Source organism: Bombina bombina, chromosome 11, assembly GCF_027579735.1.
Source record: "Bombina bombina isolate aBomBom1 chromosome 11, aBomBom1.pri, whole genome shotgun sequence".
In the NCBI taxonomy this organism is placed as follows: domain Eukaryota; kingdom Metazoa; phylum Chordata; class Amphibia; order Anura; family Bombinatoridae; genus Bombina; species Bombina bombina.
In genome coordinates this window covers 169,961,918-169,983,758 of record NC_069509.1, presented here as the reverse complement: position 1 = coordinate 169,983,758, position 21,841 = coordinate 169,961,918, and the positions used below count along the sequence as shown (strand labels likewise).

The 21,841-nt window shown below is 36.8% G+C and overlaps 1 protein-coding gene across 2 annotated transcripts in view; it reads right to left on the bottom strand.

Annotated features, from left to right (window-relative positions):
- Positions 1–13,746: 13,746 nt before the first annotated feature.
- LOC128642319 (transmembrane protein 180) overlaps positions 13,747–21,841 on the bottom strand; it is a 57,720-nt gene continuing 49,625 nt past the window's right edge. For both annotated transcript variants that reach the window (XM_053695047.1, XM_053695046.1), the window contains exons 6-7: positions 16,524–16,667; positions 13,747–14,108 (exon numbers count right to left, since the gene is read on the bottom strand). In XM_053695047.1, coding sequence (XP_053551022.1) covers positions 13,979–14,108; positions 16,524–16,667 — 274 coding nt within the window. In that variant the 3' untranslated portion in view covers positions 13,747–13,978. The remainder of the gene's footprint in view (positions 14,109–16,523; positions 16,668–21,841) is intronic.

Genomic DNA, 21,841 nt, shown 5'->3' with positions numbered 1-21,841 from the left:
AACAATTCTGGTGTAGACTGTCCCTTTAATGATTGAGGGCTTTCCAATTGTGAGAAATGAAAGTGCACTCTGCAGCCTTCACAAGCCTGATCCTGGAACATACCTGTCCCTAACTGACCTCAGAAAATAAATGTATTGCAATACTGCAGAAAAGTCTTGTAACTACAAATGTGCTTTTTGTCCCTTTAATTTCAAAGCCAATGCAAAAGTGATGTTTTTTTCTCAACTTCAAAATAAATGCAAATCCATATTGAGAATTCAGTATTCCAAAATCTAAAAAGTTCAAAACATTAATGTAGTAAAAATAAAATATTAAAGATACAGATGAATTTGTTAAAGGGACATAAAACCCCCAAATTTGTCTTTTCATGACTCAGACAGAACATACAATTTTTAAAAAAGTTTCAAACTTACTTCCGTTCTCAAATTTGCCTAATTCCGATGGTATTCTTTGTTGAAGAGATACTTAGGTAGGCATCTGGCGTACTACATGTCAGGAAATAGTGCTGCCATCTATTGCTCTTGCAAATGGATAACATAAACTGCTTCTATATAGTGATCAGGACAAGTGCACACGCCTGAGCTTACCTGCCCGCCTTTCAACAAAGGATAACAAGAGAATGAAGCAAATTTCATCAAATGTAAATTGTAAAGTATCTCTCTATCATGAAGGACAAAAAGTCGGTATGATGTTCATTTAATAGTCTTTATTTAGTTTAAATATAAAGTGTTTAATTAAAGAAATATAAATAATTTGCACAAACACGTTGAACATATATCAGTTTATTACCAACACCAAAAAAATATATAAAATGTCCCCTTTCATGGAGAGAAAACAATGATATCACATCTTCTTCATTATATTAACATAATTAAACAATAAAGCATTGCTAAATATACACAACTACATAATAAAAACAAATGGTCTTATACATCTGCACAATGTATTTTTATCTAGGAAGGCAATGTATGACACTTGATTGCTAAACAATAAAAGAACAAATATATTTAGCACAACCCACAAAGCTAAAGATATAAATGTATCTTTTTAATTTACAGTTCTGCATTATATTAATAATTTATACAACCAGAGTGTGATATACTATAGAACTAGGTTGTTTTGCTATCATTTCAGAAATATATCTAGAAAAAAATATATTAATATTTCAATGTCAAGGTTTGTGCTAAAAACACAAAAAATGATCACTTAGACACATTTAATATAGCCACTGCATTTAGTGAGATAAGAGAGCTTAAAGGGACACTAAACCCAATTTTTTTATTTCATGATTCAGATAGAGTAGCAATTTTAAGCAACTTTCTAATTTACTCCTATTATCACTTTTTCTTCGTACTCTTGCTATCTTTTTTTTAAAAAGCAGGAATGTAAAATTAAGGAGCCGGCCCATTTTAGGTTCCGCACCCTGAATAGCGCTTGCTTATTGGTATCTACATTTAGTCACCAATAAGCAAGCATAAACCAGTTTCTGAACCAAAAATGGGCCGGCTCCTAAGCGTAATATTCCTCCTTTTAAAATAAAGATAGCAAGAGAACGAAGAAAATTTGATAATAGGAGTAAATTAGAAAGTTGCTTAAAATTGTATGCTCCATCTGGATCATTAAAGAAAAAAACGTGGGTTTAGTATCCCTTTAAGTCACACGATTTTTGCAGTAAAAGTCCTCTACTAAGAATGAGCAATAAATTGACTAAAACTAGTGCAAATATCTCCTAGCCACCACATCAGAGAAAAAGCAACTCATTTGCCTTCCTCTACAGACCACAACCCCCTTGTAGGGCTGTGACAGGAAGGAATGGACCCTGCACAAATTAAGTTAATAAAAGGTAAAATCACTTTAAAATGCAGAATACACATTGCAATGAATTCTAATAAGCATAACTCACTTCTTAGTGTTTTTTTATTACAACAATGAAATAGAATTAAAAGCAGACTATTCTTCCGTTTACGACACTGCACTACAGTGGTGTATTGCTAGGCTAGAGTTTTAAACCTTTTGTAGTAATGTCCAAAAATACAGCAGCACTCACCAGTTTAACAAAACTTCCATCTTTATTGGGACATGAAGGTAAAAAGATAGACAACGTTTCGGACCTCTAGTCCTTAGTCATGACATGATTAAGTACTAGAAGTCTGAAACGTTGTCTATCTTTTCACCTTGATGTCCCAATAAAGATGGAAGTTTTGTTAAACTGGTGAGTGAAGCTGTATTCTTGGACATTACTACATTATCGTTTGGGGGAATTGTGTGGAACCCTTTGCAGTTTGCACCAGCTATCACCACTGTGCTGTACCTCTTGAACTTTGTTTTAAACCATTTGTGCCAGTCACACTTAGAACAGATGTTCACCAAATGCTCTATGTGTTACTACCATAAATGGTTAAAACACTGCTATATGTTAGTGTTACTGACATAATGAACATTATATGTGTTGGATATATATGTAGCATATAACTATTAAGTCATGCCTCTATGTATTATAAGCACAGCAAGGGTTAAAATACTGCAGTCTATGTGAGTAGCAAAGAAGGGTAAACCATAGCTCTATATATTTTTGGCACCAGGGAGTTAAATAATTATTCTGCATATTATCGGTACAAAATGTTAATTGATTGCTATATGAATTAATGGCACAAGGGGATAACTAAACCTATGCTGTGTTCCTGGCATAAAGGGGTTAAATCACTGCACAGGCAGAAAAGGGTTAAATTATTGTTTCGTGTTTCTAAAAAAATAATACAAAAAAAATGTGTGAATAAGGTACTCCTTATGTATTCAGACTGGCATCTAGTGAGTTTAAAAAAATGGTTTTTTTAAAAAAGAATTAATATTACAAAATACTTCACACACATATACTGTGTGTATATATATATATATATATATATATATATATATATATATACATACATACATACATACATGCACACACACAGTGCACTTCTCTCTGTATGTTTTATGTCTCCTAAGGAAAAAAGGGGTAACCAGATGTACCCTGTATAATATAGGAGCAAGTTTTACATCTGGAAGCATTACACTTGAAACATCCATTTCTTTTTTGCAACCATGTACGTGATTGTTCTTTAGGTAACATAGAGGGGGATAGTATATTCCTAAGTGTTTTTGCTTTCCTTGAAACAAATTTGCAACCTCCCTTTACAATTTCATTTAGTTTTTCATCATTATGTAGTATAGGAAGATGCTGCCTGATTAGATTACAAATTTTGTTGTATTCTGTACTGTATGATGTTATGAAAATTACATATACACTATATATATATATACACACACACCACTGTATATTAGATATGTGCATTCGTGCACAATCATTCCATAATCAATCAAGAAGAAAACTGCTGCATTTTCATAGCCACATTTATTCTTGTGAAAGTGCAACACGCTGAGATCTGTATTTGCACAGATGTCAGTGTGTTGCACTTCACAAGAATAAATCCAGCTCCGAAAAAGAGCAGAATGCAGTCGCCTTCTTCCCGATTCATTAGTCACGATGTGCACAAATGCACATATATATATATACACTGTGTGTGTGTATGTACAAAGGTATCTCCAGTCTTATGTTATCCTATGGAGTCCATATACTAAATCTCACTCATCTCTTTATTCTTACAGAATAGGTTCCTTAGAATAGTATATCAATTGGACAGAGTGCAGGGCCTTTTACAACTTGATCCCAAATCCCTGAGTAGGATCAAAATCGGGAAGTTAACAGCACTATAAAGCACCAAAATGGTTAAAAAGTAACTTATTTCAGAATGAATAAATTCAGAGACAGCCTGTGAACACCCTAACGCATTTCATGCCTATCACAGCACTTAGTCATAGGGATTTTACACATTTACACTGTGCTACAGAACTGTTACATGGCTTCTCTATACATTGTGTGTTAGTGCCGCATTCATGAGTGATTTTATCTAACACATCAGCTTTTCATTTCTATGTTCCATTCCATTTTTTTTTATCAAGCCCTTTGCCTCTCTGCGACCGCAGGTTCTCACAAGAGAACCTGCAGTCACGATTTATCAAGCAGCGTTCATTAGACCGCTGCTTCCTAGCCACCTCTCAGGTGGAGAAATGTAATCTCCCAGTCTCGTCCGAATGGTAAGATTGACCGCTCCTGCCTGCACGTGATTGGCTGTGCGCAGGCAGGGGCAGTGTTGCACAAGAGTGCAAAATAGGGCTCTTGTGCAATGCTGAATTCCGCCAATGGAATTCAGCCCGCCAGAGGCAAGCTGCGGCGAACATGGGCGCATATGTACGCCCCTGTCCGCTATGGTTAAATAAATAGAGTCATATATGGCAGTGTGGGTGTCTGTTTGCTCTTTATCTTGGCTATAACAACCCATTGAGTGCCCCCTCGCCCCTACACCAGTTAGAAATTAACCACCCTATGTCTGGCAGCATTAATAAAAAAAAAATACATAAACTAGATCAGTTATATTAATATGCAATGCTTAAAAAAATTGCAAAGTACCTACAATGTGTGTATATATATATATATATATATATATATATATATATATACACACACACACACACAAACACATACACATATATATATATATATACACACACACACATATAGAATAAAACAGGTCTTTGTAACCACACTGAAACATCAAATAAAACGACATTGAGGAACTATGTGATTCACAGTATTGTAGTGTACAAATATATGATAATGTTATCCTGGACAGTTAAATAACATCTTTTTTTGTAAAAATATGCAAATAAATGCAGTAGCTGCCTGTGAATATCATGAATTATTTCATTATTTTTTTACTGCAGTAATGGAACAAATTGTTAACATATTTAACATAAAAAAGAAAGAGAGGCACTGACTACAAACAAAAACAAATATTAATCATTAGAAAATTACACATTCTTTAAATCAGCAAACAAAGGGATAGATTTAACAAGCAGCGGATGCTGCAATCTACGCCGGATAGCCGTAAACTTAAGTTAAGAAGCAGCGGCCGTCAGATACGATCAGGATGATTGACACCCCCTGCTAGCAGCCAATTGGCTGCAAATATGCAGGGGGCGCATTGCACAAACATTTCACCAGAAATGCTCGTGCAATGTTAAATGCAGACAGTGTATGCTGTCGGCATTTAGCGATGACGGGCGGATCCTGCATTTGCTAAATCGGCCCCTTAGAGTGAAAACGTTTAAAAATAAATGATTAGGCTTGAGCATTTGTGGTGCTCAAATTAGTGCAAATATTATGGAAGATTAAGCTGCTATTTTTTGTATCCCATCTTAGCTGAGTTTATTTTAAAATGATGAGATGGATACAATTAATGGGATAGCCTAGTTAAACAAATCAAAATAGGACATTTAGTTTAACCTTAAGACCACAGCGTACTCTGCACATCGCTGGTCTTTAAAGGGACAGTAAAGTCAAAATTAAACTTTCATGATTCAGATAGGGTATGTCATTTTAAACCACTTTCCAATTTACTTTTGTCATCAAATTTGCTTTGTTCTCTTGGTATTCTTTGGTGGAAGCTTAACCTAGGTAGGCTCATATGCTAATTTCTAAGCCCTATGCACTTTGACAATTTTTTACAGCTAGACAGGGCTAGCTCATGTGTGCCGTATAGATAAAGATTGTGCTCACTTCCGTGGAGTTATCTACGAATCAGCACTAAATGGCTAAAATGCAAGGCTGTAAAAATAAATAAATAAGGGGGCAATCTGCAGAGGCTTAGATACAAGAGGTAAAGAGTGTATTAATATAGTAGTGTTGGTTATGCAAAACTGGGGAATGGGTAATAAAGGAACAGTCTACTCCAGAATTTGTATTGTTTAAAAATATAGCTAAACCCTTTAAGGTTTTTTGGCCCGAAATAGTGGCAAGACCGCACTATTACAATTTCCCTCCCTCCTGCAGGCCTCCTGTTATAGCGCGGTCTCACGCTGACTGTGAGAACTGCGCTATAAAAAATACAAACCCAATGAAAAGATCAGCAACGTCATTAAGGGGTTAAACATTACAAATAAACTGCTTTTTTTTAAAAAAACAATGTGTCACTTTAAGAAATTTGTAGCCTGCACGTTATTTTAAGATTTGTATGCGTTTACAGCACAATAACAGTCAATAACTGGTTCCGACTAGGGCTTTTATCCAGAGCATTATCTGACATGAATAATTTTAGTGTGGGGCTCATATAAATCTATTATCTGAGGTAAATAACGCATCCGCGTTATGCAACATTTTTATTAACCATTGACTTCTAACCTGAAAATGGGAGTGTTTTGGATAGCGCTCCGTACTAGACGTGTGCATTCGTTAGTTACTTTTTTAAAACAAATGCTGAATATGGCGGCCGCCACTGGTATTCGTCTCTTTTCTGAGCCGGATTTCTTGTGAAAGTGCAACACATAATGATTTGTGCTAATCCCGATCATTGTGTGTTGCATTTTCACTCGAAGAAATCAGGCTACAAAAAGAGGAAAATACCACTGGCAGCCGTCTTATTCAGCATTCATTGTTAAACATAAACACCCAAATGCACATGACTATTCCACACCACTTGCAGTTTTATGCTCAACTTGCAATCAACGCTTAAAAGTAACGTGCTAGAACTATTCTTTTTTTCACATTAGAATGTCCCTTTTCCATTATTTATATATATTTTTAAAAAAACAAAAACACCCAAATATACATTTTTAAAGGAGCCAGATCATTTACAGGTTACACAAAATTTTAGATATTTGTTTTTTATCATAGAAAATTCTTAGCATAAAAGTTTAAAATAAAAAAATATAAGGCACCAAAACCATCTCCTAGAGTGTATAAAAAAAAAAGTATGTTTCCCGGCATGAGCGTACACAATCTGGCGTTACTGTGACGTGGTTTCATGGCTGTCCCGTATGGAGTATGGCGTCCATATTATAATCTGCACGGCAGCGATACATAGAGGTACAATGCAGGTCAAATAAAACATGACTTGGTGGAGACCTAGTAACATGCTGGGAAAAGGAAAATGTATTTATTAGTAGCGTGTAAATCAATTACCGTACAGGGACATTAGACACTGAGATTGTTAGTCTAGTAACTAATTTATAGCTGGTGTAGACTGTCCCTTTAATGATTGAGGGCTTTCCAATTGTGAGAAATGAAAGTGCACTCTGCAGCCTTCACAAGCCTGATCCTGGAACATACCTGTCCCTAACTGACCTCAGAAAATAAATGTATTGCAATACTGCAGAAAAGTCTTGTAACTACAAATGTGCTTTTTGTCCCTTTAATTTCAAAGCCAATGCAAAAGTGATGTTTTTTTCTCAACTTCAAAATAAATGCAAATCCATATTGAGAATTCAGTATTCCAAAATCTAAAAAGTTCAAAACATTAATGTAGTAAAAATAAAATATTAAAGATACAGATGAATTTGTTAAAGGGACATAAAACCCCCAAATTTGTCTTTTCATGACTCAGACAGAACATACAATTTTTAAAAAAGTTTCAAACTTACTTCCGTTCTCAAATTTGCCTAATTCCGATGGTATTCTTTGTTGAAGAGATACTTAGGTAGGCATCTGGCGTACTACATGTCAGGAAATAGTGCTGCCATCTATTGCTCTTGCAAATGGATAACATAAACTGCTTCTATATAGTGATCAGGACAAGTGCACACGCCTGAGCTTACCTGCCCGCCTTTCAACAAAGGATAACAAGAGAATGAAGCAAATTTCATCAAATGTAAATTGTAAAGTATCTCTCTATCATGAAGGACAAAAAGTCGGTATGATGTTCATTTAATAGTCTTTATTTAGTTTAAATATAAAGTGTTTAATTAAAGAAATATAAATAATTTGCACAAACACGTTGAACATATATCAGTTTATTACCAACACCAAAAAAATATATAAAATGTCCCCTTTCATGGAGAGAAAACAATGATATCACATCTTCTTCATTATATTAACATAATTAAACAATAAAGCATTGCTAAATATACACAACTACATAATAAAAACAAATGGTCTTATACATCTGCACAATGTATTTTTATCTAGGAAGGCAATGTATGACACTTGATTGCTAAACAATAAAAGAACAAATATATTTAGCACAACCCACAAAGCTAAAGATATAAATGTATCTTTTTAATTTACAGTTCTGCATTATATTAATAATTTATACAACCAGAGTGTGATATACTATAGAACTAGGTTGTTTTGCTATCATTTCAGAAATATATCTAGAAAAAAATATATTAATATTTCAATGTCAAGGTTTGTGCTAAAAACACAAAAAATGATCACTTAGACACATTTAATATAGCCACTGCATTTAGTGAGATAAGAGAGCTTAAAGGGACACTAAACCCAATTTTTTTATTTCATGATTCAGATAGAGTAGCAATTTTAAGCAACTTTCTAATTTACTCCTATTATCACTTTTTCTTCGTACTCTTGCTATCTTTTTTTTAAAAAGCAGGAATGTAAAATTAAGGAGCCGGCCCATTTTAGGTTCCGCACCCTGAATAGCGCTTGCTTATTGGTATCTACATTTAGTCACCAATAAGCAAGCATAAACCAGTTTCTGAACCAAAAATGGGCCGGCTCCTAAGCGTAATATTCCTCCTTTTAAAATAAAGATAGCAAGAGAACGAAGAAAATTTGATAATAGGAGTAAATTAGAAAGTTGCTTAAAATTGTATGCTCCATCTGGATCATTAAAGAAAAAAACGTGGGTTTAGTATCCCTTTAAGTCACACGATTTTTGCAGTAAAAGTCCTCTACTAAGAATGAGCAATAAATTGACTAAAACTAGTGCAAATATCTCCTAGCCACCACATCAGAGAAAAAGCAACTCATTTGCCTTCCTCTACAGACCACAACCCCCTTGTAGGGCTGTGACAGGAAGGAATGGACCCTGCACAAATTAAGTTAATAAAAGGTAAAATCACTTTAAAATGCAGAATACACATTGCAATGAATTCTAATAAGCATAACTCACTTCTTAGTGTTTTTTTATTACAACAATGAAATAGAATTAAAAGCAGACTATTCTTCCGTTTACGACACTGCACTACAGTGGTGTATTGCTAGGCTAGAGTTTTAAACCTTTTGTAGTAATGTCCAAAAATACAGCAGCACTCACCAGTTTAACAAAACTTCCATCTTTATTGGGACATGAAGGTAAAAAGATAGACAACGTTTCGGACCTCTAGTCCTTAGTCATGACATGATTAAGTACTAGAAGTCTGAAACGTTGTCTATCTTTTCACCTTGATGTCCCAATAAAGATGGAAGTTTTGTTAAACTGGTGAGTGAAGCTGTATTCTTGGACATTACTACATTATCGTTTGGGGGAATTGTGTGGAACCCTTTGCAGTTTGCACCAGCTATCACCACTGTGCTGTACCTCTTGAACTTTGTTTTAAACCATTTGTGCCAGTCACAATTAGAACAGATGTTCACCAAATGCTCTATGTGTTACTACCATAAATGGTTAAAACACTGCTATATGTTAGTGTTACTGACATAATGAACATTATATGTGTTGGATATATATGTAGCATATAACTATTAAGTCATGCCTCTATGTATTATAAGCACAGCAAGGGTTAAAATACTGCAGTCTATGTGAGTAGCAAAGAAGGGTAAACCATAGCTCTATATATTTTTGGCACCAGGGAGTTAAATAATTATTCTGCATATTATCGGTACAAAATGTTAATTGATTGCTATATGAATTAATGGCACAAGGGGATAACTAAACCTATGCTGTGTTCCTGGCATAAAGGGGTTAAATCACTGCACAGGCAGAAAAGGGTTAAATTATTGTTTCGTGTTTCTAAAAAAATAATACAAAAAAAATGTGTGAATAAGGTACTCCTTATGTATTCAGACTGGCATCTAGTGAGTTTAAAAAAATGGTTTTTTTAAAAAAGAATTAATATTACAAAATACTTCACACACATATACTGTGTGTATATATATATATATATATATATATATATATATATATACATACATACATACATACATGCACACACACAGTGCACTTCTCTCTGTATGTTTTATGTCTCCTAAGGAAAAAAGGGGTAACCAGACGTACCCTGTATAATATAGGAGCAAGTTTTACATCTGGAAGCATTACACTTGAAACATCCATTTCTTTTTTGCAACCATGTACGTGATTGTTCTTTAGGTAACATAGAGGGGGATAGTATATTCCTAAGTGTTTTTGCTTTCCTTGAAACAAATTTGCAACCTCCCTTTACAATTTCATTTAGTTTTTCATCATTATGTAGTATAGGAAGATGCTGCCTGATTAGATTACAAATTTTGTTGTATTCTGTACTGTATGATGTTATGAAAATTACATATACACTATATATATATATACACACACACCACTGTATATTAGATATGTGCATTCGTGCACAATCATTCCATAATCAATCAAGAAGAAAACTGCTGCATTTTCATAGCCACATTTATTCTTGTGAAAGTGCAACACGCTGAGATCTGTATTTGCACAGATGTCAGTGTGTTGCACTTCACAAGAATAAATCCAGCTCCGAAAAAGAGCAGAATGCAGTCGCCTTCTTCCCGATTCATTAGTCACGATGTGCACAAATGCACATATATATATATACACTGTGTGTGTGTATGTACAAAGGTATCTCCAGTCTTATGTTATCCTATGGAGTCCATATACTAAATCTCACTCATCTCTTTATTCTTACAGAATAGGTTCCTTAGAATAGTATATCAATTGGACAGAGTGCAGGGCCTTTTACAACTTGATCCCAAATCCCTGAGTAGGATCAAAATCGGGAAGTTAACAGCACTATAAAGCACCAAAATGGTTAAAAAGTAACTTATTTCAGAATGAATAAATTCAGAGACAGCCTGTGAACACCCTAACGCATTTCATGCCTATCACAGCACTTAGTCATAGGGATTTTACACATTTACACTGTGCTACAGAACTGTTACATGGCTTCTCTATACATTGTGTGTTAGTGCCGCATTCATGAGTGATTTTATCTAACACATCAGCTTTTCATTTCTATGTTCCATTCCATTTTTTTTTATCAAGCCCTTTGCCTCTCTGCGACCGCAGGTTCTCACAAGAGAACCTGCAGTCACGATTTATCAAGCAGCGTTCATTAGACCGCTGCTTCCTAGCCACCTCTCAGGTGGAGAAATGTAATCTCCCAGTCTCGTCCGAATGGTAAGATTGACCGCTCCTGCCTGCACGTGATTGGCTGTGCGCAGGCAGGGGCAGTGTTGCACAAGAGTGCAAAATAGGGCTCTTGTGCAATGCTGAATTCCGCCAATGGAATTCAGCCCGCCAGAGGCAAGCTGCGGCGAACATGGGCGCATATGTACGCCCCTGTCCGCTATGGTTAAATAAATAGAGTCATATATGGCAGTGTGGGTGTCTGTTTGCTCTTTATCTTGGCTATAACAACCCATTGAGTGCCCCTCGCCCCTACACCAGTTAGAAATTAACCACCCTATGTCTGGCAGCATTAATAAAAAAAAAAATACATAAACTAGATCAGTTATATTAATATGCAATGCTTAAAAAAATTGCAAAGTACCTACAATGTGTGTATATATATATATATATATATATATATATATATACACACACACACACACAAACACATACACATATATATATATATATACACACACACACATATAGAATAAAACAGGTCTTTGTAACCACACTGAAACATCAAATAAAACGACATTGAGGAACTATGTGATTCACAGTATTGTAGTGTACAAATATATGATAATGTTATCCTGGACAGTTAAATAACATCTTTTTTTGTAAAAATATGCAAATAAATGCAGTAGCTGCCTGTGAATATCATGAATTATTTCATTATTTTTTTACTGCAGTAATGGAACAAATTGTTAACATATTTAACATAAAAAAGAAAGAGAGGCACTGACTACAAACAAAAACAAATATTAATCATTAGAAAATTACACATTCTTTAAATCAGCAAACAAAGGGATAGATTTAACAAGCAGCGGATGCTGCAATCTACGCCGGATAGCCGTAAACTTAAGTTAAGAAGCAGCGGCCGTCAGATACGATCAGGATGATTGACACCCCCTGCTAGCAGCCAATTGGCTGCAAATATGCAGGGGGCGCATTGCACAAACATTTCACCAGAAATGCTCGTGCAATGTTAAATGCAGACAGTGTATGCTGTCGGCATTTAGCGATGACGGGCGGATCCTGCATTTGCTAAATCGGCCCCTTAGAGTGAAAACGTTTAAAAATAAATGATTAGGCTTGAGCATTTGTGGTGCTCAAATTAGTGCAAATATTATGGAAGATTAAGCTGCTATTTTTTGTATCCCATCTTAGCTGAGTTTATTTTAAAATGATGAGATGGATACAATTAATGGGATAGCCTAGTTAAACAAATCAAAATAGGACATTTAGTTTAACCTTAAGACCACAGCGTACTCTGCACATCGCTGGTCTTTAAAGGGACAGTAAAGTCAAAATTAAACTTTCATGATTCAGATAGGGTATGTCATTTTAAACCACTTTCCAATTTACTTTTGTCATCAAATTTGCTTTGTTCTCTTGGTATTCTTTGGTGGAAGCTTAACCTAGGTAGGCTCATATGCTAATTTCTAAGCCCTATGCACTTTGACAATTTTTTACAGCTAGACAGGGCTAGCTCATGTGTGCCGTATAGATAAAGATTGTGCTCACTTCCGTGGAGTTATCTACGAATCAGCACTAAATGGCTAAAATGCAAGGCTGTAAAAATAAATAAATAAGGGGGCAATCTGCAGAGGCTTAGATACAAGAGGTAAAGAGTGTATTAATATAGTAGTGTTGGTTATGCAAAACTGGGGAATGGGTAATAAAGGAACAGTCTACTCCAGAATTTGTATTGTTTAAAAATATAGCTAAACCCTTTAAGGTTTTTTGGCCCGAAATAGTGGCAAGACCGCACTATTACAATTTCCCTCCCTCCTGCAGGCCTCCTGTTATAGCGCGGTCTCACGCTGACTGTGAGAACTGCGCTATAAAAAATACAAACCCAATGAAAAGATCAGCAACGTCATTAAGGGGTTAAACATTACAAATAAACTGCTTTTTTTTAAAAAAACAATGTGTCACTTTAAGAAATTTGTAGCCTGCACGTTATTTTAAGATTTGTATGCGTTTACAGCACAATAACAGTCAATAACTGGTTCCGACTAGGGCTTTTATCCAGAGCATTATCTGACATGAATAATTTTAGTGTGGGGCTCATATAAATCTATTATCTGAGGTAAATAACGCATCCGCGTTATGCAACATTTTTATTAACCATTGACTTCTAACCTGAAAATGGGAGTGTTTTGGATAGCGCTCCGTACTAGACGTGTGCATTCGTTAGTTACTTTTTTAAAACAAATGCTGAATATGGCGGCCGCCACTGGTATTCGTCTCTTTTCTGAGCCGGATTTCTTGTGAAAGTGCAACACATAATGATTTGTGCTAATCCCGATCATTGTGTGTTGCATTTTCACTCGAAGAAATCAGGCTACAAAAAGAGGAAAATACCACTGGCAGCCGTCTTATTCAGCATTCATTGTTAAACATAAACACCCAAATGCACATGACTATTCCACACCACTTGCAGTTTTATGCTCAACTTGCAATCAACGCTTAAAAGTAACGTGCTAGAACTATTCTTTTTTTCACATTAGAATGTCCCTTTTCCATTATTTATATATATTTTTAAAAAAACAAAAACACCCAAATATACATTTTTAAAGGAGCCAGATCATTTACAGGTTACACAAAATTTTAGATATTTGTTTTTTATCATAGAAAATTCTTAGCATAAAAGTTTAAAATAAAAAAATATAAGGCACCAAAACCATCTCCTAGAGTGTATAAAAAAAAAAGTATGTTTCCCGGCATGAGCGTACACAATCTGGCGTTACTGTGACGTGGTTTCATGGCTGTCCCGTATGGAGTATGGCGTCCATATTATAATCTGCACGGCAGCGATACATAGAGGTACAATGCAGGTCAAATAAAACATGACTTGGTGGAGACCTAGTAACATGCTGGGAAAAGGAAAATGTATTTATTAGTAGCGTGTAAATCAATTACCGTACAGGGACATTAGACACTGAGATTGTTAGTCTAGTAACTAATTTATAGCTGTGCTTATCGACCTCAGCAGAAAAGATAACATAAAAAACAGGGCTTCAAAGCCTGGGAAACCTACTTACAACATAGAAGCGCCCATAACTTTATAGAGAATAAACGTTTACACTTATTATTTAAAAATGTTTAAACTATTTTACTAAAAATACATCTGCATAGTCTTACTCTGACCTCTGTTGGTAAAAGAGCTATTTGTATCATTTTACAACTAGCTTAGTGCAACTACTTGAGAACCATACTGCGACTCATGTTCCTTAAATTAGTAGCTTTGATATGTGTATGTATATATTATATCTCTGATGAACCGCATCTGAGCATGCGCGAAACGCGTCAGACTTCAGCGGCTCTGGAGGTACGTTACACACTACAGCACTGAGCAAGGTACTGATATAGCCAGCTAAGCTGATACGGACTTTAACAGGTTATAAACCTACTCGACTCAGCCTGATACGGCACAAGCACCAAACTGCATTAAACCATACGTTTGTATTTGCGCTATTGAGTGACACTGTAATTCTGGCATATATACAGATAAGACTGAAAGTCTATATTCCCTCCCTGCATGATATATATAGCACTGCGGAATCTGTTGGCGCTCTACAAATAACCGATAATTATATATATATGTATGAGCTCCTGCACAGATCAAGCAATCACATGTGTAGCATATAACATGATTAAATAGATAGAGCATGCAATTTCAAACAACTTTCCTATTTACTTCTATTATATAATTTGCTTTGTTCTCTTGGTATCAATAGTTGAAAAGCATACCTCCTAGGTAGGCTCAGGAACTGGTGTGTTCAGCTAACAGCAAAGGATACCAAGAAATTGAAGGAAATTTGATAAAAGTGAATTTAAAAGTTGTTTAAAATCATATGCGCTAAATCCTGAAAGAAAGAATGTTTTGGGTTTCATGTCCCTTTAATGTAAAACCAGTGGTATATACTCCAGCCTGTGAGGTCAGTGGGAAAAAAATAAATTTGTAGAATTAAATTACAGGGAAAGTGGGCAAAATAAACAGTTCATTACAAAGATTTTTTTTTTACTACTCATATTCAGTCATTTTTAATGGGGAATTATAATTAAAGGGACCCTAAACCCAATATTTTCTTTCATTATTCAGACAGAGCATGCAATATTAAGCAACTTTCTAGTTTACTCCTATTATCAATTTTTCTTTGTTCTCTTGCTATCTATATTTAAAAAGCAGGAATGTAAAGCTTAGAAGCCGGCCCATTTTAGGTTCAGCACCATGGATAGCGCTTGCTTATTGGTGGCTGACATTTAGCAAACCAATAAGCAAGCATAACCCAGGTTCTCAACCAAAAATGGGCCGACTCTTAAGCTTTATATTACTTTAACTTCTTGGCTTTTATTGTCAACTCGCTTCCATGCATCATGTTACTTGAATGGGATTGGGCAGTGTGTGTAATGTATCAATTTTCAGCTCTGCTGTCCAACATTATAAGATTGTTTGTGAAATCAGTGCGCAGCGGGAGGGGCTTGGTAAACAGAGACTCTGGGATATTTCTTTATTGTTTTATTACGGTGATACAATACTCTAAAGTGCTGACATAATTGATTTGCAGCATTAGGTATAAATTAATATTCCAGATCTTATGAATTTGCAGCCACTTTACAGTCATTTTAGATAGATGCAAAAATGAATGAGTAATAAATTTAACGAATCTTAATAAATATTACAATTTTACAATTATATTTAAATACCTGCTCTAAACAATGTGTCTTTTCAAAAAGTAGCCAAATCTCTGAGCCATTGTATTATAAAAACCATGTATTTATTTTAAAGGAACATACAGTAACTGTCATAATATAGCTTTCTAATTAGAGCATTCTACTAGTAAACAAATAATTTTATATATGTGTTTAACCCCTGTAAATGGCTTGAACACTTATATAAACTTGTGGATCAGATGTGCTCCAGTGCACAGACTTCTTGTACACACTCTGCTGAGCATACACCAGTAGGCTGCATGGGCATCCATCTAGCACTTGCCCAGGTACCAGTAACATCATGTGATATCACCACCAGCAAGTCTCAGGCAACCTTCACACATCCTACCTGGGTATGCTCAGAAGGTCACGTGCATTAGAAAAATGATCACAAACTGTTTTATAACTTTGTTTTTTTCCAGAACATACTGCCATTTATTATTTTTTAACACTTCTATGTCCTTTTAAAAAAGATTTCCTGAGGGCGAAACAGCAAAACAGTTTTGTTTGTTTTTGGACGTATATTATTTGACCATCACTGATAGAATAAAAACAACTTTTCCTTCTCATCTCACCTGGGATCATGCACGTTACTGTCCTTGGCTAAGTTCTCATATCCGTACTGATTGAGTATAGTCACCACCAACATGGGAGCCAAAGACTGGGCAGGCTTAGTAAAAAGAGCATTTGTCCCAAACACCATGGAGGAGAGGGGGGACCTAGAGGAAATAAAAGGATATTTATGTTGCGTTACAATACACAGTCATATCTATAAAACAAGGGCTAAAAGAGGAATTAACGGATTGTCTGCCATTTACAGTTCCCTTTGAAATTACCTGGATTACTGAATTTATTACTCATAAAATATCTTCTGATTTTTATCTAAGTCACAATCACAGACAAACACAATTAAACTAATAACGAACAAACAGTTGTGCTTGTCACATTTTTATTGACGACATTGAGTCATCACAGTGTGGCCTGGAAAACGTAACTGAACCCTCCTTTAGCAACAACAACCTCCAGTAAATGTTTGCTGTAGCTGCTTATAAGACGCGAGGATGCATTTTGGACCATTCCTCCCTACAGTTTCGGACAGTTTCTCAGTCAGTAAATAGAAAACAAACTCATTCTGTTTTTATTTAAATTGAGCAAAACTATTTCAACTTGTGAATCAGAGGATTCTAAAAGTACAAGAAAGGTAAAAAATTGCTTTTAGATAAAAGTCCATCTTTCTAGCCCTAATGTGTGTTTTGTCTGGTTTAGCTTATGAATGATTAAATAACAAACATTTTTGTGCCTTGATACATCTGGTCTGGCAAACTGCCAAGCTGTTATCTTGCATTTTTCAAAAATATGTTTATGCCACAGTAATTCATTTCTAGGAGCGCCTGTCCAAGCGTAGATCCCACATATATATTCACATCATTATTATATAATTGTAGCCCAACATATAACCAGCTTGCAGAAATACCATGCTGCAGTTTAGTAAGATTATTTTAAGACAGTTTAAAATTTTAGTGTGAAGAAAAGTGAAAGTCAAAATTAAAAGGGGCATGAAACCCATTTTTGTCACTATTTAAATAGAACTTACTATTTTAAACAACTTTCCTATTTAGTTCAAGTGTTCTCCAGAGAATTTTTTTCCAGCTGGATGGTATTCTGAAGTAGCCAGGCGGGAGCAGCGTAATACTTTGCAATATTATAACATTTTCTGTCATTTTTAAATGTCTAAAAGGAATAGTTTAGTCAAGATTAAACTTTCATGATTCAGACAGAGCAGCAATTTTAAGCAACTTTCTAATTCGCTCTGATTTTCAATTTTTCTTAAGCTAATGTAAGCTTAGAAGCCGGCCTACTTTTTGGTTCAGCACCTGGGTAGCGCTTGCTGATTGGATGGTTACATTTAGACACCAATCAGCAAGTGCTACCTAGGTTCTGCACCAAAATTTGGACGACTTCTAAGCTTACATTCCTGCTTTTTAAAATAAAGATACCAAGAGAATGAAGAAAAATTAAAAATGTGATTAAATTAGAAAGTTGCTTAACATTGCTGCTCTATCTGAATCATGAAAGTTTAATGTTGACTATATTATCCCGTTAAGCTATTCAATGTACAAATGAATAGCATAATTTAACATAAAAACAAAATTTATGCTTACCTGATAAATTTATTTCTTGACACAATGAGCCACAGATCATCATTAATTACTGTTGGGAATACCACTCCTGCCCTGCAGGAGGCGGCAAAGAGCACCACAGCAGAACTGTTAAATATCTCCTCCCTTCCCTCCCACCCCAGTCATTCGACCGAAGTAAAGGAGAGAAAGGAAGAAACAAGGTGCAGAGGTGTCTGAAGTTTATAACATACTAACAACCTGACTAAATAACAGGGCTGGCCGTGGACTCATCGTGTCAAGAAATAAATAAATTTATCAGGTAAGCATAAATTTTGTTTTCTTTCTAATGAAACGATGAGCCCACGGATCATTAATTACTGTTGGGAATCAATACACAAGCTAGAGTACGCAGATGATAAGGGAGGGACAAGACAGGAAACCTAAACGGAAGGCACCACTGCTTGAAAAACCTTTATCCCAAAAGTGGCCTCAGCCGAGGCAAAAGAGTAAAATTTATAGAAGTTTGAAAAAGTGTGAAGAGAGGACCAGGTTGCAGGCTTGAAAATCTGTTCCATAAAGGCTTCATTTTGAATGCCCAGGAAGAGGGAACAACCCTCGCAGAAAGAGCCGTTACTTCCTCGGGAGGCTGCTGTCCAGCAGTTTCATAGGCAAAGCAATGATACCCTTCAGCCACAAAGTAAAAGAAGTAGCCGTAGCTTTCTGTCCCTTATGTGAAACCGAAGGCTGACGAAAATCCTTAGTCGCCTGTAAAAAGAATCTCAGTGCACGTACCACGTCCAGATTGTGTAGAAGCTGTTCCTCCTGAAAAGAAGTTTAGGACACAAGGAAGGAACAACAATCTCCTGATTAATGTTCCGGTCTGAAACTACTTTAGAGAGAAACCCTAATTTAGTACGTAAACCCACCTTATCCGATAAAAAATAAGGTAAGGAGACTCATACTGTAATGCCAAGAGCTCTGAAAACTCTACGAGCAGATGAAATAGCAACAAGAAACAAAACTTTCCAAGATAACCACTTAATAGCTAAGGAAAGCAGCGGCTCAAACGATGCCCCTTGAAGAACTTTAAGAACTAAATAAGACTCCAAGGAGTAACTGGTTCGAATACAGGCCTGATCCTGACCAAACGATTGTACTTCTGTGATACACCAGACGTTTAAGGAACACCATAGACAAGGCAGCTATTTGACCCTTTAGGGTAACTTGCCGATAATCCCTTCTCCAAACCTTCTTGGAGAAAAAACCTAAGTCTAAGAATCCAAACTCTACTTGAAGAGTAGCCCTTGGATTCACACCAGTATAAATATTTACGCCATATCTTATGGTAAACATTCCTAGTCACAAGATTATGAGCCTGAATCATGATCTCAGTGACCGATTCCAAAAATCCACGCTTGGATAAAATAAAACGTTCATCTACAAAGTAGTCAGCTTCAGAGAAACTAGACTTGGATGAAAGAAGGGTCCTTGAAATAGAAGGTCCTTCCTCAACGGAAGTCTCCAAGGTGGAAGAGGTGACAAGTCCACCAGGACTGTATACTAAATCCTGCAAGGCCACGCTGGTGTAAAGAGGACCACCAACGCCCTCTCCTGCTTAATGCGAGCCATAACTCGACGAAGAGAAGCAAACGGAGGAAATAGGTATGCGAGACTGAAAATCCAAGGTACCACCAGAGCGTCAATTAGTACAGCCTGAGGGATCCTTGACCTCGACGTGTACCTCGGAAGCTTGGCATTCTGTTGAGAAGCCATGAGATCCAATTGTAACTGACCCCCATTGAGAATCAGGCTGGAAAAACACTTCCGGATGGAATTCCCACTCCCCCTGGAGAAAGGTCTGCCTGTTAAAGAAGTTCGCCTCCCAGATGTCCACTTCTGGAATGTGGATCGCCGACAGAGAGCAATTGTGGGTCTCAGCCCACTGAATGGTCTTGGCTACCTCTGTCACGGCCGAAGAACTCCGGGTTCCTCCCTGACGTTGATGTAAGCCATTGAAGTTATATTGCCCGACTGGAATCTGATGAACCAGGCCAAAGCTAAGTGAGGCCAGGCCAGAAAAGGATTGAAGATTGCTCTCAATTCCAGATTGTTGATGGGTAGAACAGACTCCAACTGCGTCCATTGCTCCCCAGCCCAAAAGGTTGGCCTCTGTTGTCACAATCACCCAGGAAGAACTGCAAAAGCATGTCCCCTATCAGAGAAGATCCTGAGACAACCTCCAAAGTAGGAAATCCCTTGTCCCCTTCTCCGCTATGACCGCAGAGACAAATCTGCATACTCTCCGGTCCACTACCTGAGTATGCTTTAACTGCCGAGTTCTGAGGCGGAACCGGGCGAACGGGATGATGTCCAAAGCTGCTACCATCAGTCCTGCACAGGGCCACTGATGGCCGAAGAGAGGACTGAAGTGTTAGGCAAGAATCGAAAATCTTTGATTTCCCGACTACTATCAGACTTCATTGATGAGGAAAGGAATATAGTTCTCCTAAGAAAACTATTTCAAATATTCCTTCCATGTGCGAGACCGCAGGAAAGATAACCCCATTTCCGTTGATCTTGCATATTGAAAGGAAGGCGCCTGAACCAGGAATTCATCCAAATAAGGTGCCACTGCAATGCCCCGCAATCGGAGCACCACCAGCAGGCATTCTAGAACCCTTGAGAACATTCTGGGAGCTGTGGCAAGGCCGAATGAAAGAACCATGAACTGGAAGTGTTTGTCTAGAAGAGCATGCCTTAAAACTTGAGATGGTCCTTGTGGGTGGGAACATGCAAGCAAGCGTCCTTTAAATCCACCGTGGTCATAAACTGACCCTCTTGGACCAAGGGAATAATGGAACTAATAGATTCCATCTTGAAGGATGACACTCTGAGAAACTTGTTTAGACTCTAGAGATCTAAAAATTGGTCTGAAGTTTCCCTCCTTCTTGGGAACCACAAACAGAATGGAATCCCAGACTTTGTTCCTGCAATAGAACAGGGACTATCACTCCCAGGTCGGAGAGGTTCCATAGTGTAAGAACGCCTCTTTTTCTGCAGATAATCTTGCAAGCAGAAACCTGCCCCTGGGAGAAAAAGTCTTGGACCCTAGTTTGTATCCCTGGGACACACTGTCCTCCTGGATCGGGGGCAGACCCTTCATGCTGTCTTTGATTCACCAGCAGGCTTCTTGAATTGCTTTCCCCTATTCCAAGACTGACTGGGTCTCCAGGAATGCTTAGACTGCTCCTGCTTGGAATAAGGAGTGGAAGGATTTCCTTTAAAATTTCGAAAGGAACGAAAATATTTTTGTTTATTTCTCTTATCCTGAGGGAGGGAATGTCCTTTACCTTCCATAATATCAGAAAGTATCTCCGTCAAACCAGGTCCAAACAAGGTCTTCCCCTTGTAAGGAATCGCCAAAAGTTTAGACTTAGATGAGGCATCTGCAGACCAATATTTTGACCATAACGCTCTGCGGGCCAAAATTGCAAAGCCTGAAATCTTAGCTCTCGGCTTAATAACCTGAAGGGAAGCATCTGTAAAAAGGGAGTTGGCTAACTTAAGTGCCTTTATCCTATCCTGGATTTCTTAAAGAGGAGGGTCTGTCCGAATAGAAACAGACAACGCATCAAACCAGTACGCCGCCAGACTGGTGACAGTAGCAATACAAACCGCAGGTTGTTGTAACCCCTGACGTACATACATTCCTTGGGTACCGTTGCCAAGACTCCTTGATAGAGTCTGTTATCTCTGTAGCCCTATCTGGTAAA